This window comes from Micromesistius poutassou, assembly GCF_964030765.1.
Source record: "Micromesistius poutassou genome assembly, chromosome: 18".
In the NCBI taxonomy this organism is placed as follows: Eukaryota; Metazoa; Chordata; class Actinopteri; order Gadiformes; family Gadidae; genus Micromesistius; species Micromesistius poutassou.
In genome coordinates this window covers 641,994-655,439 of record NC_140288.1, presented here as the reverse complement: position 1 = coordinate 655,439, position 13,446 = coordinate 641,994, and the positions used below count along the sequence as shown (strand labels likewise).

Sequence of the window (13,446 nt, the reverse complement as noted above, 5' to 3'; positions counted from 1 at the left end):
GTCAAGTCCACCTCGTCGGCCAATCAGCAGCCAGCTCCGCTGCCGAGCGACCAGGCTGGCCCCTCCCACCCCCGGCAGAGACGCCATCAGGACCACGAGAAGGAGCGCAAGGAGCTCTTCTCCAAACCGCCCCCAACGACGGTACGCTTCCTGTCTCGATCACGCCCACTTACTGGGTTTCAGCCAATAGGACACGTTCAAACGTGTGTTTGAACGTGTGGAGCTCAGTCCAGCCAGCGCTTTATTTAGATTGACAGGTTGACAACAGCGCTCATTATTACGCCAAAACAAAAGTAAAAACAAAAGTATAACCAAGTTGGCATGTAGCCCCCCCCCTCCCCTCCTAGACTGTTAGGATGTGTTAGCATGTGACCAGTAGCAGCGGGGTCACTCTAAACGGACCCATTCTTTAATTTGAGGTTAAATCAAAGTTCTGCTCCTGAAGGCCGACGCGGGCGAGGCCGACGCGGTGGACTCCGCCCCCTGCGATGACGCGCTTCCTGACTCCTCCTCTTCCTCAACCACAAGAGGGGCGGGGCTTGAGACGGAAGGGGGCGGGGCTTCCTCTGAGCCGCCCTTCATCAAGTTGAGCCAAGAAGAGTACAGCGAGCACCACTCCTCCATCATGCACTGCAGGTAGACTACACTACCCATCATGCACTGCAGGTAGACTACACTACCCATCATGCACTGCAGGTAGACTACACTACCCATCATGCACTGCAGGTAGACTACACTACCCAGCATGCACTGCAGGTAGACTACACTACCCATCATGCACTGCAGGTAGACCACACTACCCAGCATGCACTGCAGGTAGACTACACTACCCATCATGCACTGCAGGTAGACTACACTACCCAGCATGCACTGCAGGTAGACTACACTACCCAGCATGCACTGCAGGTAGACTACACTACCCAGCATGCACTAGGTAGAGACTACACTACCCATCATCTCTTGCTCTCTTTCTCCAGGGTTGATGTTTCAGGTCGCCGGGTGGCTAGTTTGGACGTTGACGGTGTTGTCAAGGTAACACCATATTCATAATAAATATGAAAACATGTTTTTTTTCTTCATGCATATATCGCTTTAAACTGACAATATATGAACAGTTTGTAATTTAACTTTATGCCCTCCCCGATTCTCTCCATTGTGTAAAACAGCCGTGGTTATTTATAATATATTAGTCACATCTAAGAAATTTATTTTCTTTTATAACTTTTTATTTGAATGTTTACATATATGAACTATTCTAACTATCATTAGTGGATGATTGTTATTGTCTCGACCCACGGAGCTCGCACTCTGACTGCGTTAGCTTGAGCAGGCTGCAGTTCACTTACCCGCCAGAGGGGCCAGTAGTGAGAAGGACACTCTGACTCCTCCTAGTAGTACCTTCTGACTGCTGAAGATGATCACGAAAAAAGAGTGAAATTGATGACATTGTAAAGTTGACCGTGTGTTTTTAGGTGTGGTCGTTTAACCCCGTCATGCAGACCAAAGCGACCATCATGTCCAAGTTCCCTTTGCTGTCTCTGGAATGGGCGAGCAAGCCTGACCGACTGGTAGGTTTCTCTCTCTTTATATTTGTTAGGGTTAGAAGAACAAATATTTGTTCTACCTTTTCAATCAGCGTGGTCTCCCTGTTTATGTCAGCTCTACTCGAGCCAAGTGGTCCTGACAAAGTTATTAATATGATTAGCCTTAGCATTACATTTGGTGTGTGTGTGTGTGTGTGTGTGTGTGTGTGTGTGTGTGTGTGTGTGTGTGTGTGTGTGTGTGTGTGTGTGTGTGTGTGTGTGTGTGTGTGTGTGTGTGTGTGTGTGTGTGTGTGTGTGTGTGTGTAGCTGTTACTAGGCAGCGCTGTTGGAACCGTCAGACTTTACGACACGGAAGCAAAGAAGAATCTTTATGAGATGACGATTGATGACACACACCCTCGGTACGTCTGTCTGTCTGTCTGTCTGTCTGTATGTCTGTCTATCGATATCTATAGTTCTATATGCTCTCTATATTTCTATTTATATATGTCTGAATGGAGTGTCTCTTCCTCTCTATATCTATAGTTCTATGTGTCTAATGTCTCTCTCTATGTCTCTCTCTCTCTCTCTCTCTCTCTCTCTCTCTCTCTCTCTCTCTCTCTCTCTCTCTCTCTCTCTCTCTCTCTCTCTCTCTCTCTCTCTCTCTCTCTCTCTCTCTCTCTCTCTCTCTCTCTCTCTCTCTCTGTGTGTCTATGTCTCTCTCTCTCTCTCTCTGTGTGTCTATGTCTCTCTCTCTCTCTCTCTCCAGTATCCTGTCCCTGGCCTGCAGTCCTAGCGGCTCGTCGTTCGTCTGTTCCGCTGCGACCGCTGCCTCCGCTGGTGTCCCCGCCACGGGGCCCCGCCCCTCCGTATCCACGGCGACCGGCCGCCTGTTGCTCTGGGATACCAAGACTGTCAAACAGCAGGTACACCGCCACAGGAAGTGCTCACACACTCAAACAGGAAGCAGTCCAAATATGAATAATACATAAACTAATATCCCTCACGGGATGAGAGACGCACTGTCCTCCACTACATCATTTCATTACTATGTACACTAAGTATACTATACTATACTATGTACACTAAGTATACTATACTATACTATGTACACTAAGTATACTATACTACACTATGTACACTAAGTATACTATACTACACTATGTACACTAAGTATACTATACTATGTACACTAAGTATACTATACTACACTATGTACACTAAGTATACTATACTAAGTATACTAAGTCTTTTGTTTAAAACGTTATCGAATAACTGTCAACAAACGGCTAGCTACTAGTCTCATGGCAGATAAACTTAGATTGATTAATAAAAAAGACAAACTTCATCCCTTGTAGATAATTTACTTTCCCTAATAGAAAAAAATGATTAAACACTAATATATCTAACTATGTATCCCGAGTAGAGCTAGATAGTAGAGCTAAGTATAGAGCTCACTGTCTCCCTCATAGAGCTCACTGTCTCCCTCATAGAGCGTACTGTCTCCCTCATAGAGCTCACTGTCTCCCTCATAGAGCTCACTGTCTCCCTCATAGAGCTCACTGTCTCCCTCATAGAGCTCACTGTCTCCCTCATAGAGCTCACTGTCTCCCTCATAGAGCTCACTGTAGCGTTCTGTTGTGTTCAGCTGTCATTAGATTCTGAGTCTGCTGCCATCAACTGCTCGTCGTTCAACCACAACGGGAACCTGCTGGTGAGCGGAGGGGCTGACGGAGTCATACGGCTGTTTGGTAAGAAACTCACACGCTACGTCTGGCTAACACGCTGTGACTGGTTACAGTTCTACATCATTATCAGGCATGTTACTACACTAGCCACCATGCACTGCAGATAGAGATGCTACAACATGCTACATGTGGCTAACATGCTACAACATGCTACATGTGGCTAACATGCTACACCATGCTACATGTGGCTAACATGCTACAACATGCTACATGTGGCTAACATGCTACACCATGCTACATGTGGCTAACATGCTACACCATGCTACATGTGGCTAACATGCTACACCATGCTACATGTGGCTAACATGCTACACCATGCTACATGTGGCTAACATGCTACACCATGCTACATGTGGCTAACATGCTACACCATGCTACATGTGGCTAACATGCTACACCATGCTACATGTGGCTAACATGCTACATGCTGTGTGTCAGACATGCAGCGCTGTGAGAGCGCTATGAGCTGGAAGGCTCACGACGGAGAGGTGTACAGCGTGGAGTTCAGCTACGACGAGAACGCCGTCTACAGCGTCGGGGAGGACCGCAAGGTGGGCCACACACACACACACACTCACTCACTCACTCACTCACTCACTCACTCACTCACTCACATTAAGACACTCCCACTAATGAGTGTATATCCAAGCAACTGTGTGTGTGTGTGTGTGTGTGTGTGTGTGTGTGTGTGTGTGTGTGTGTGTGTGTGTGTGTGTGTGTGTGTGTGTGTGTGTGTGTGTGTGTGTGTGTGTGTGTGTGTGTGTGTGTGTGTGTGTGTGCAGTTCGTCCAGTGGAACATCCACCGCTGTGGCGTGAAGCAGTCGGAGCAGCAGCTGTCCCAGGATGCAACAGGGCCCTTTGTTCTGTCGGGCTACAGTGGATACAAGCAGGTACGTTATAGACGCGGCCTCCATGTTGGGCAGGTCCAGCTGGTATAACGTGTCCTCCATGTTGGGCAGGTCCAGCTGGTATAACGTGTCCTCCATGTTGGGCAGGTCCAGGTGGTATAACGTGTCCTCCATGTTGGGCAGGTCCAGCTGGTATAACGTGTCCTCCATGTTGGGCAGGTCCAGGTGGTATAACGTGTCCTCCATGTTGGGCAGGTCCAGCTGGTATAACGTGTCCTCCATGTTGGGCAGGTCCAGCTGGTATAACGTGTCCTCCATGTTGGGCAGGTCCAGGTGGTATAACGTGTCCTCCATGTTGGGCAGGTCCAGCTGGTATAACGTGTCCTCCATGTTGGGCAGGTCCAGGTGGTATAACGTGTCCTCCATGTTGGGCAGGTCCAGCTGGTATAACGTGTCCTCCATGTTGGGCAGGTCCAGGTGGTATAACGTGTCCTCCATGTTGGGCAGGTCCAGGTGGTATAACGTGTCCTCCATGTTGGGCAGGTCCAGGTGGTATAACGTGTCCTCCATGTTGGGCAGGTCCAGCTGGTATAACGTGTCCTCCATGTTGGGCAGGTCCAGGTGGTATAACGTGTCCTCCATGTTGGGCAGGTCCAGGTGGTATAACGTGTCCTCCATGTTGGGCAGGTCCAGGTACCGAGGGGTCGTCTCTTCGCCTTCGACTCGGAGGGCCGCCACGTGTTGACCTGCTCGGCTCACGGGGGACTGATCTACAAGGTACACCCTCTCACACTCACCCTCTCACCCTCACCCTCTCACACTCACCCTCTCACACTCACCCTCACCCTCTCACCCTCACCCCCTCTCACACTCACCCTCTCCCTCTCACACTCACCCTCTCACACTCACCCTAACCCTCTCACACTCACTCTCACCCTCACCCTCTCTCACTCACCCTCTCACCCTCACCCTCTCACACTCACCCTCTCACCTGGCGCTAGGAAGGCTTGTTACGACCCATGCCAACTCTGAGATACGTTTTGAGTCCTGTCCTCGTTCATAGGCGCCATAACGAGCCGTGTTGTGTAAGACATGAGCCACGTTGTGTTGTGGCGTCATGCTACAACTTTTTTCCGAGAAGCTCCATCCTGTCTCGGACGCCCCCCAGCTGCTAAACTCTCTCTCTCTCTCTCCTCTTCCACGTCTCCTCCCCGCCGTGAAGCTGACCAACGGCGAGGCCGGGGGCGGGGCCCTGGAGGAGCAGGCCTCCCTGTCGCTGGGCGGACACCGGTCGCCCGTGGTGACGCTGGACTGGAGCTCGGCTCTGGACTGCGGCACCTGCCTCACCGCCTCCATGGACGGCCGCATCCGCGTGAGCACGCTGCTGGCCCACAAGTCCGGCTGACCTAGCGTGGTTAGCATTAGCGTTAGCATTAGCATGGCGAGGCTAATCACGCGCGGCGGCGGCGGCGCACTCCTCCCGGCCCCTGGAGGTCAGCTGACTCGGCGTTAGCGTGCTAAGCATTAGCCTAGTTAGCGTGTCCTACGGGCCCCTGCCGAGCTCTTGCCGCCTGTCTTAACTAGCATTAGCATTAGCGTGTATGTACGTCTGAGGAATATGAATAAATCAATCTGAAGAGAGCAGTTGGGAGTGTTTGTTTTTGGTTGTCCATATATGGCCGTTTTTAGTTTGACTCCACCCAACGGGGATCTTTAGCCACTCCCCGAGCCCCGCCCCTACCTCCTTATATGGTCATATAGAAAAACAAAGTTTAGCTGCTTCCTTCTCTTTGAGGTGTTTTTTGGCCTGACCTCTGGCTTTTTTTTATTAATAGTTTCTACATATACTTAACTGAACTATGGTAAATACAGATGTATTTTATCACCACTAGCAAGACCAGGAAAAAACGCAAATGGTGATGTTTCAATTTAGTTTTATTGTTGTACAATTGTCCAAAGTGGTGGTCGCTTGTATTCAGTTATAATGTAGCACAAAATGACTAGCGTTAAAATCAACAGAGAGAGAGCGCCAAAAACAGTTACTGAAACTCTGCCACCTGCACAAGTTGGTCTCGTGACAAGTGGATGTATATAAACAAAGGTTAAAGCGGAGAAACATCAGCAAACCCAAAAGACGTGTGCAATACAATATATATTGATTGTTCTTATTTATTTACAGCTGTCCAAAATGGCCACATGTACAAGATTCCCTTCAGGAAACCAACTGTCAAAATGGTGTTTAAAAAGGGGGCGGGGCCGGCGGGTTAGGAGGCGGAGTCAGAACACTGACGTCGTCGTCCAGCTGTGTGCTTGTTCCATACTAATACTAGTAAGGGTCAATAGCCAATAGGAAAACGCATTGGCCTCAAAAAAAGACCTCACTGCAACCACGGAAACCAACAGCCTCGCCCAACCACGCTTCTCACATCCAATTAAAAAAAGATTCTTAATTAGTTTTTTTTTTTTTTTTTTCTAAAATGTATGTTTTCATGACATTAGAACTTCGTTATGAAGTTAGAAAGCAAAGCGACGGATGGACTGACCAAATAAACAATGAGAAATATCACAAAGCTTTGACCTCATTGTATGATATCACAAAACCATGACGTCGGACTGTAATGTCGTCTTTTGGTTGTAACAGTAATGATGAGAACAACCTAATGAGTCCTTTCATGTTTTAGTTTTAGTTCTCTCTGAACTGTCTGGGGTCACCTGATGCGCCTGGGCTGATCTGGTTAAGTCTAATCTAATGTCCGTCCCGCAGGAAGTCAGAAACCCTGAAAACAGAAAAAGTAAAAGCCTCTTCCTCTTCCTCTGCTGGGGTTGGTGGAGCTATGCGCTGCCGTTGCCGGTAGCGACCACCTTTGTTGTCTCCTCGTCCTCGTCCTCATCTTCGTCACTTGATCCATCCTCACCCTCCTGGATTAGTAAAATATAAAAGATATGTAATACATACATAAAAAACACTGATCACCATTGGTATTATTATTATTATATTATTATTATTATACTATTATCAGCCTCTTTTACCCACCTTGCCTCTGCGCCTGGCGTCGCGCGTGCGTGACTTCATGCGTCTGGAGAGCGCGAGCAGTTTGCCGTGCCGCTCTTTGCGCTTGGCCGCCGTCTCCTTCGCCTCCGCCGCTCGCTTCCGCCTCTGCTCCCGCTCCGCTACCGCGTCCACGTCCGAGTCGGACTCGGGCCTGCGCAGGCGAATGCGCTTCTTGGGCTGCACTTTGCGCTTGACGTCGCGTTCGCCATCGGCCTTTTTCGGGTCGCTCGTGTCGCTGCTGGAAGAGCTGTCGTCTTTATCGGCGATAAAGGAGCGCTTACGCTTGCGCGCGACGGCGCGACTATCGTCACTCGACGTCCCCCCCGTCTCGCCGCTCTCTGCCGCCGCGCTACTGCCGCGATACTCGGAGCCGCTGCTGCCGCTGTCGCCGCTGCCGCTGTCGCCGCTGCCGCTGCTGCTGCTCGTGCTGCCGAACGAGCCCTCGTCGCTGTCGTCCAGGATGGAGGCGGGAAGCCCGATCTGCCGTTTCCGCTTGGACTCCGCCGCCTTGGTCTTGCGCATCGACGCGAAGACCTTGCGCTTGTACAAACTCTCCATCTTTGTTTGTGTGGCTCTTGCGGACAGGGCCTTAATCCTTCATTCAAGAGCGCGAGCGCGGGGCGCAGACGGCGATCATAGACGCGGAGAAAACAAAACGCACGCGGTGGAACGAGGAGGCGCGGAAAGGGGAACGAGGGCGCGTGTTTATATCGTAGTGCGCTGTCGTGACCTGGGGCGCAGCGCTGCGGTCGTGCATTCCGCCACAGGGCGGTGGGTTAGCGGCGGGTTGGGGTCGGTCGGTGTTGTTGTTGTTGTGTGTTGATCTCCTGGCTCGCGAGAAGGTGCTACCTTTCACTTCTGGTGTCACTTCCGTCACTATTAGGAAGAGTCTCTTCCGGTGCACCCCGATTTTAAAAAATAAAAGTCCCCTCTGCACACCGTCGACATCACTCAGATCGAAGACAACAACAAATACATCCATCCATCCATCCATCCATCCATCTATCAGACTGACAACAAGAACAACGATGTGATATTTGGTCCGAAACCGATATCTGATATGACTCATAGCTGTCACGCTGTCACGCTGTCAGAAGCTGTCAGAATACTTTTTTCTATGTAAGAAAAGTATTCTGACAGCTTCTGACAACTATACAAAATAAATATATTACATGCAATCTATTTATAGTATAAAATTATATATATATATATATATATATATATATATATATATATATATATATATATATATATATATATTAGTCATCAGTGCAACACATTGGTATCGGGGAGAAATCACGCAGTATACACGGGGACTTTTATCTTGAAAGCGGTTTCAATACGACGCGCGCGACACGGAAGCGCGCGGACGATCGTCAACACACCCGCCAAGCGCATGCGCAGTTCTAATATTTTGTTATCGCCAACATGGGTGTACTATGAGCTGTTCAACACTCAGATCTCCACACAACAATGCCGCGTTCTTGGTCGGCGAAACAAACAAGTAAACAAATGAACAATCAAATCACAAACAAACCAGCAGACGAAGCCTCCGGACCGTATCGATCACAGCCGCTCGTGCGGTGCCGTAGTGTCGCCACGGTTACCGGATCCAGCAGGGCCGGCGGGAGGAGCGCGCCTCCCGGGGCACGGGGCCGATGCCGCGGCTGAACAAGACCGGCCTCCTCGCGGTGCTGGCGGCGGCCAGCTCCGCCTTCCTCCTCTTCCAGGTCTACTACTACCGCCAGTCGTCGGTGAGCACGTGGACCCCCGTGGTTATGATGTCATGGTGGACGTTGTGATGTCATGGTGGACGTTGTGATGTCATGGTGGACGTTGTGATGTCATGGTGGACGTTGTGATGTCATGTGGACGTTATAACGTCCACATGACATCATAACGTTCACCATGACACTGTATATAGTGTCATGGTGGACGTTGTGATGTCATGGTGGACGTTGTGATGTCATGGTGGACGTTGTGATGTCATGGTGGACGTTATGATGTCATGGTGGACGTCGTGATGTCATGATGGACGTTGTGATGTCATGATGGACGTTGTGATGTCATGGTGGATGATGTGATGTCATGGTGGACGTTATGATGTCATGGTGGACGTTGTGATATCATGGTGGATGATGTGATGTCATGTTGGTGTGTATGTATCAAGTTCTGGTCTTTTCTTTTCTATTTTAATGTATTTATAATAGAATGGAGGAAGCACTTCACGGCAGAAGGACAATCAATGGGTGAGTCACCTGTCTACCTGTCTGTCTGACTCTGTCTTTGTCTACCCGTCTGTCTCGATGTCCATCTGCCTGTCTTTCTGTCTGTTTAGATGTCTGTTGGTCTGTCATAAGGGGCGGCTTGTAACGGCCAATCACACCACGCCTGGTGGCGCGTCCCGGGACCTTTAACGGTGTGGTCACGTGACGTACGTCCTCCTCTCCACACAGGAAGCGCTGAGGCGTGTGATGGCTGTGGCCCGCAAGCTGGCCCTGCCCATCTTCCTGGCCGACCCAACGGCGCTGTCTCTGATTGGCCGGTCGGGCGGGCCGGAGGGCGGGGGGCGTGGCTGCAGCTTCCTGTGCACAGGGAGGCCGGTCACCGCCTTCGCCGCCATCGCCGACCACTGGAAGTACGACGTGAGTGGACAGTCATACCCACTATTAGTATCAGGATTAGTATTAGTATTATACTGTGGAATGGCCTCTTAATGCCAAGGAAATGCTTGATATTAGCTATTAGCTGTTAGCGTCTGGTAGTGCCACTACCAGACTTTAGTGATGTACCCACTCCTCATACGACCACGCTGATGGAGTCATGTGAGCTCACTCTGCAGCTTCTGTCACGTTGATTCAGCCCAACATGTGGAGAACTTATAGCTATTACATGCAAGAATATTACAAAAGATGTACACATATACAAACTTTACCATAACTTTACCATAACTTTATCATAACTTTATCATAACTTGACCATAACTTTATCATAACTTTACCATAACTTTACCATAACTTTATCATAACTTTACCATAACTTTACCATAACTTTATCATAACTTTACCATAACTTTACCATAACTTTACCATAACTTTACCATTATTTCAAAATAACTCAACCACAACTCTTCTGTAACTGTACAATAAATGACCATAAATGTTGTCTTCACTTCATGGTAACTTATCGTAGCCATACCATAATGATCCTATTGGTTGCGCAGCGGCAGGCTGTTGCCACGGCAGCCAGTCAGAAGGGCCTGGAGGTGGAGCAGGTGCGAGGTCACGACCCCCGGCTGCTGGAGGAAGGGGCGGAGCTGTCGGCAGCCCAGATCCCTCTGCACTTCCTGTTCCGCTCGACCCATGGTCACATCGTCCAGGTATACTCTCTCTCTCCCCCCTCGCTCTCTCTTTCTCTCTCTCTCTCTCCCCCCTCGCTCTCTCTTTCTCTCTCTCTCTCCCCTCGCTCGATCTCTCTCTCTCTCTCCCCCCTCGCTCTCTCTCTCTCTCTCCCCCCCCCTCTCTCTCTCTCCCCTCACTCTCTCTCTCTCTCTCTCTCCCCCCTCGCTCGCTCTCTCTCTCTCCCCTCGCTCTCTCTCTCTCTCCTCTCTTTCTCTCTCTCTCTCTCCCCTCGCTCTCTCTTTCTCTCTCTCTCCCCCCTCGCTCACTCTCTCTCTCTCTCCCCTTGCTCTCTCTCTCTCTCTCCCTCCTTGCTCGCTCTCTCTCTCTCTCTCCCCTCGCTCTCTCTCTCTCTCCTCTCTTTCTCTCTTTCTCTCCCCTCGCTCTCTCTTTCTCTCTCTCTCTCCCCTCGCTTTCTCCCCTCGCTCGCTCTCTCTCTCTCTCCCCCCTCACTCTCTCTCTCTCTCCCCCCCTCTCTCTCTCTCTCTCTCTCTCTCTCTCTCCCCCCCTCACTCTCTCTCTCCCCCCCCCCTCGCTCTCTCTCTCCCCCCCCCCTCTCTCTCTCTCCCCCCTCGCTCGCTCTCTCTCTCTCTCTCTCCGCTCTCTCTCTCTCTCTCTCTCTCTCTCTCTCTCTCTCTCTCTCTCTCTCTCTCTCTCTCTCTCCCCTCTCTCTCCCCCCCTCTCTCTCTCTCTATATCTATAAGTGAGTGTGTCTCCCTCCAGGTGGTGCTGCTCTACCAGAGGAGTGGGGGCTATCTGTGGCACGCCCCCCTGCGGTTAGCCCCCAGCGCAGACCGCCGCCTGGCCCCCCCCACCGGCCTGCCCTACGGGCGGCGGGCCGGGGCCTATCGCAGGTGACTCACGGTCCACTACACCGTCACTATGATGTCGATATGACGCAACAGAGAACGCCGGGCTCGCTTGGTCCCCAATTTTGCGGCAAGATATACTTTCAAACGTTTCCCTCAAGCAAAATGATTAACCGATATTGACGCACGATATTACATGGAATAAGAGTGTAATCACACAGATTACAGAGGACTCAGCTCTGGGTATTTAAGAATAACAACACTTTGAATAACAAATGCAATCACTACATTTCAGTTACACAATGCCTTGATTTCAAATTGTACATAAAACATTAGGAAGCATGTGTACAGCTAAGGTTTATCTTTATGCAGACGATACAATAGTTACGTTGGACTCCGGACTGCCTTTAAACATTCGCAGGGCTCATTGTATGGCCTAAAGTTGAAAAACCAAATGTTGTGTGTGATATTTTCCAGAGCTTAGATATTGTCAGCTTTCATACCTTGAAAGAGGGTCATCCCATTGGCCCTTGGGTATTTAGTTGGATGAAAGTCTCATTTTTATTATCGAAATAGGGCCAGTCTTAATTTAGCAGTGAGGAAAACACTTGTGCAGGCTGCATTCTTAAGTGTTCTAGACTATCAAGAAACTTGTACATGCACGCTGCCTCCTCTAATATCACAGCATGGCCTCTGTGTATCACAGTTCTCTGAATCCAACTCATTTACATCACAGTTTACTTTATGATCTGGTTCCCTGGTCTTCATTAAGCCTGGGCGACAGCAGCAATGGTTATTAACAAGCTCCATTCATACCTGGTGTTGTTTCATGGATAGGAAATGACACAGACTGTAACGTGATCACAGCTGTTATGATTCCCACTGTGCTGAGGGCTCCTCTACCGGGTGGCCGGGATGTGTTTGAACTTGTTATCGCCGTGTTCTCTTATGTTGTGGTCGTGGGTTTGTCTCCCTGGGAGGGTTCAAAGCTCTGATAGAAACCATGGAACTCAATAGTTCAACTGCTATTCCTAAACTGGACATTGTTTTGCATGTGTGTGTCGTCTCATTTATCGTGCTCCATTTCCCTAAATTGTCCGTCTAGACATGTTATTCTATGATCGTAACGTTGTACTAGTGCGCTATATAGGCAAGGTTTCCCCTCGAAAAATAGATTTTAATCTGAAGGGAACTCCTGGTAAAATCTAATATTAACAGTGCTGACTTTCAAGTAAGAAACCTTTAACTATACTAAATACATTCAATCCAGCAATAAAAAAAATACACTTAAGGTTTGCTGTTACCTTTGGCAGGTCTAATGACTACGTTAGTTACTGATCAAGATGCATTTAGCAAGGTCCCTCAGTTGCAGTGTGGAAAGTAGAAAACAACACGTATTTATTCCTACTAATTGTTGAGTGAATCAAGTATTCATGCTGTTTGAAACTATTTTCTGAACGATACATGTTGCAAACCAATACAATCACTTCTGTGTGTGTGTGTGTGTGTGTATCTATGTATATCTTTATCTATATATATATCTTTGTATATATCTCTGTGTGTATATATATATTTGTGTATATATCTATATATCTATATCTCTGTGTATAGATCTATATATCTCTGTATATAGATCTATATATCTTTGTGTGTATGTATTTATATATATATATATATATATATATCTCTGTATAGATCTCTATATCTCTATATCTCTTAAAGACCAGACCTGGTTCTGACGGTGGTGGATGGACTCGATGTGCAGGTTCCACGAAACTCCTCCCACTTCCTGACCCTGCGAAGCCAAGCAGACTTCATAGAGTGCCGTCACAAAGAGGCCCGCGCCTTCTACCAGGTGTGTGTGTGTGTGTGTGTGTGTGTGTGTGTGTGTGTGTGTGTGTGTGTGTGTGTGTGTGTGTGTGTGTGTGTGTGTGTGTGTGTGTGTGTGTGTGTGTGTGTGTGTGTGTGTGTGTGGGAATAGGTTGTTTGAGGCTATGGTTTTCAGTGAGATTACAGATTGCAGCCAACTGATCAGCGCGCCGCTCTAGTTCCAGTGGTCCCAGAACGG

The 13,446-nt window shown here is 49.0% G+C and overlaps 3 protein-coding genes across 3 annotated transcripts in view; 2 read left to right on the top strand and 1 right to left on the bottom strand.

Annotated features, from left to right (window-relative positions):
• Positions 1 to 5,741, top strand: part of LOC311363253 (WD repeat-containing protein 91-like) — an 8,953-nt gene extending 3,212 nt beyond the window's left edge. The window contains exons 6-16 of the mRNA XM_084483223.1: positions 7 to 141; positions 446 to 636; positions 978 to 1,032; positions 1,473 to 1,568; positions 1,851 to 1,945; positions 2,293 to 2,449; positions 3,172 to 3,274; positions 3,710 to 3,822; positions 4,054 to 4,161; positions 4,807 to 4,896; positions 5,342 to 5,741. Of these exons, the coding sequence (XP_084339349.1) occupies positions 7 to 141; positions 446 to 636; positions 978 to 1,032; positions 1,473 to 1,568; positions 1,851 to 1,945; positions 2,293 to 2,449; positions 3,172 to 3,274; positions 3,710 to 3,822; positions 4,054 to 4,161; positions 4,807 to 4,896; positions 5,342 to 5,524 (1,326 nt within the window). The 3' untranslated portion in view covers positions 5,525 to 5,741. The remainder of the gene's footprint in view (positions 1 to 6; positions 142 to 445; positions 637 to 977; positions 1,033 to 1,472; positions 1,569 to 1,850; positions 1,946 to 2,292; positions 2,450 to 3,171; positions 3,275 to 3,709; positions 3,823 to 4,053; positions 4,162 to 4,806; positions 4,897 to 5,341) is intronic.
• A 301-nt stretch (positions 5,742 to 6,042) lies between these two features.
• On the bottom strand, positions 6,043 to 8,012 carry LOC311362943 (uncharacterized protein). The gene is made up of 2 exons (XM_084482855.1): positions 7,154 to 8,012; positions 6,043 to 7,038 (listed from the first exon to the last, which is right to left on the bottom strand). The coding sequence occupies exons 1-2, from the start codon at positions 7,727 to 7,729 to the stop codon at positions 6,952 to 6,954; spliced, it is 663 nt and encodes a 220-aa protein (XP_084338981.1). The 5' UTR covers positions 7,730 to 8,012; the 3' UTR covers positions 6,043 to 6,951.
• A 590-nt stretch (positions 8,013 to 8,602) lies between these two features.
• fktn (fukutin) overlaps positions 8,603 to 13,446 on the top strand; it is an 8,366-nt gene continuing 3,522 nt past the window's right edge. Inside the window, exons 1-6 of the mRNA XM_084482870.1 lie at positions 8,603 to 8,925; positions 9,382 to 9,420; positions 9,628 to 9,816; positions 10,395 to 10,550; positions 11,293 to 11,423; positions 13,101 to 13,233. Coding sequence (XP_084338996.1) covers positions 8,830 to 8,925; positions 9,382 to 9,420; positions 9,628 to 9,816; positions 10,395 to 10,550; positions 11,293 to 11,423; positions 13,101 to 13,233 — 744 coding nt within the window. The 5' untranslated portion in view covers positions 8,603 to 8,829. The remainder of the gene's footprint in view (positions 8,926 to 9,381; positions 9,421 to 9,627; positions 9,817 to 10,394; positions 10,551 to 11,292; positions 11,424 to 13,100; positions 13,234 to 13,446) is intronic.

Bases quoted from the DNA above. Each gene is read 5' to 3' on its own strand.
- LOC311362943 (XM_084482855.1), bottom strand. From the start codon at position 7,729: ATGGAGAGTTTGTACAAGCGCAAGGTCTTCGCGTCGATGCGCAAGACC. The intron at 7,039-7,153 runs GTGGGTAAAAGA...TTACTAATCCAG, and splicing joins ACGCCAGGCGCAGAGGCAAG to GAGGGTGAGGATGGATCAAG.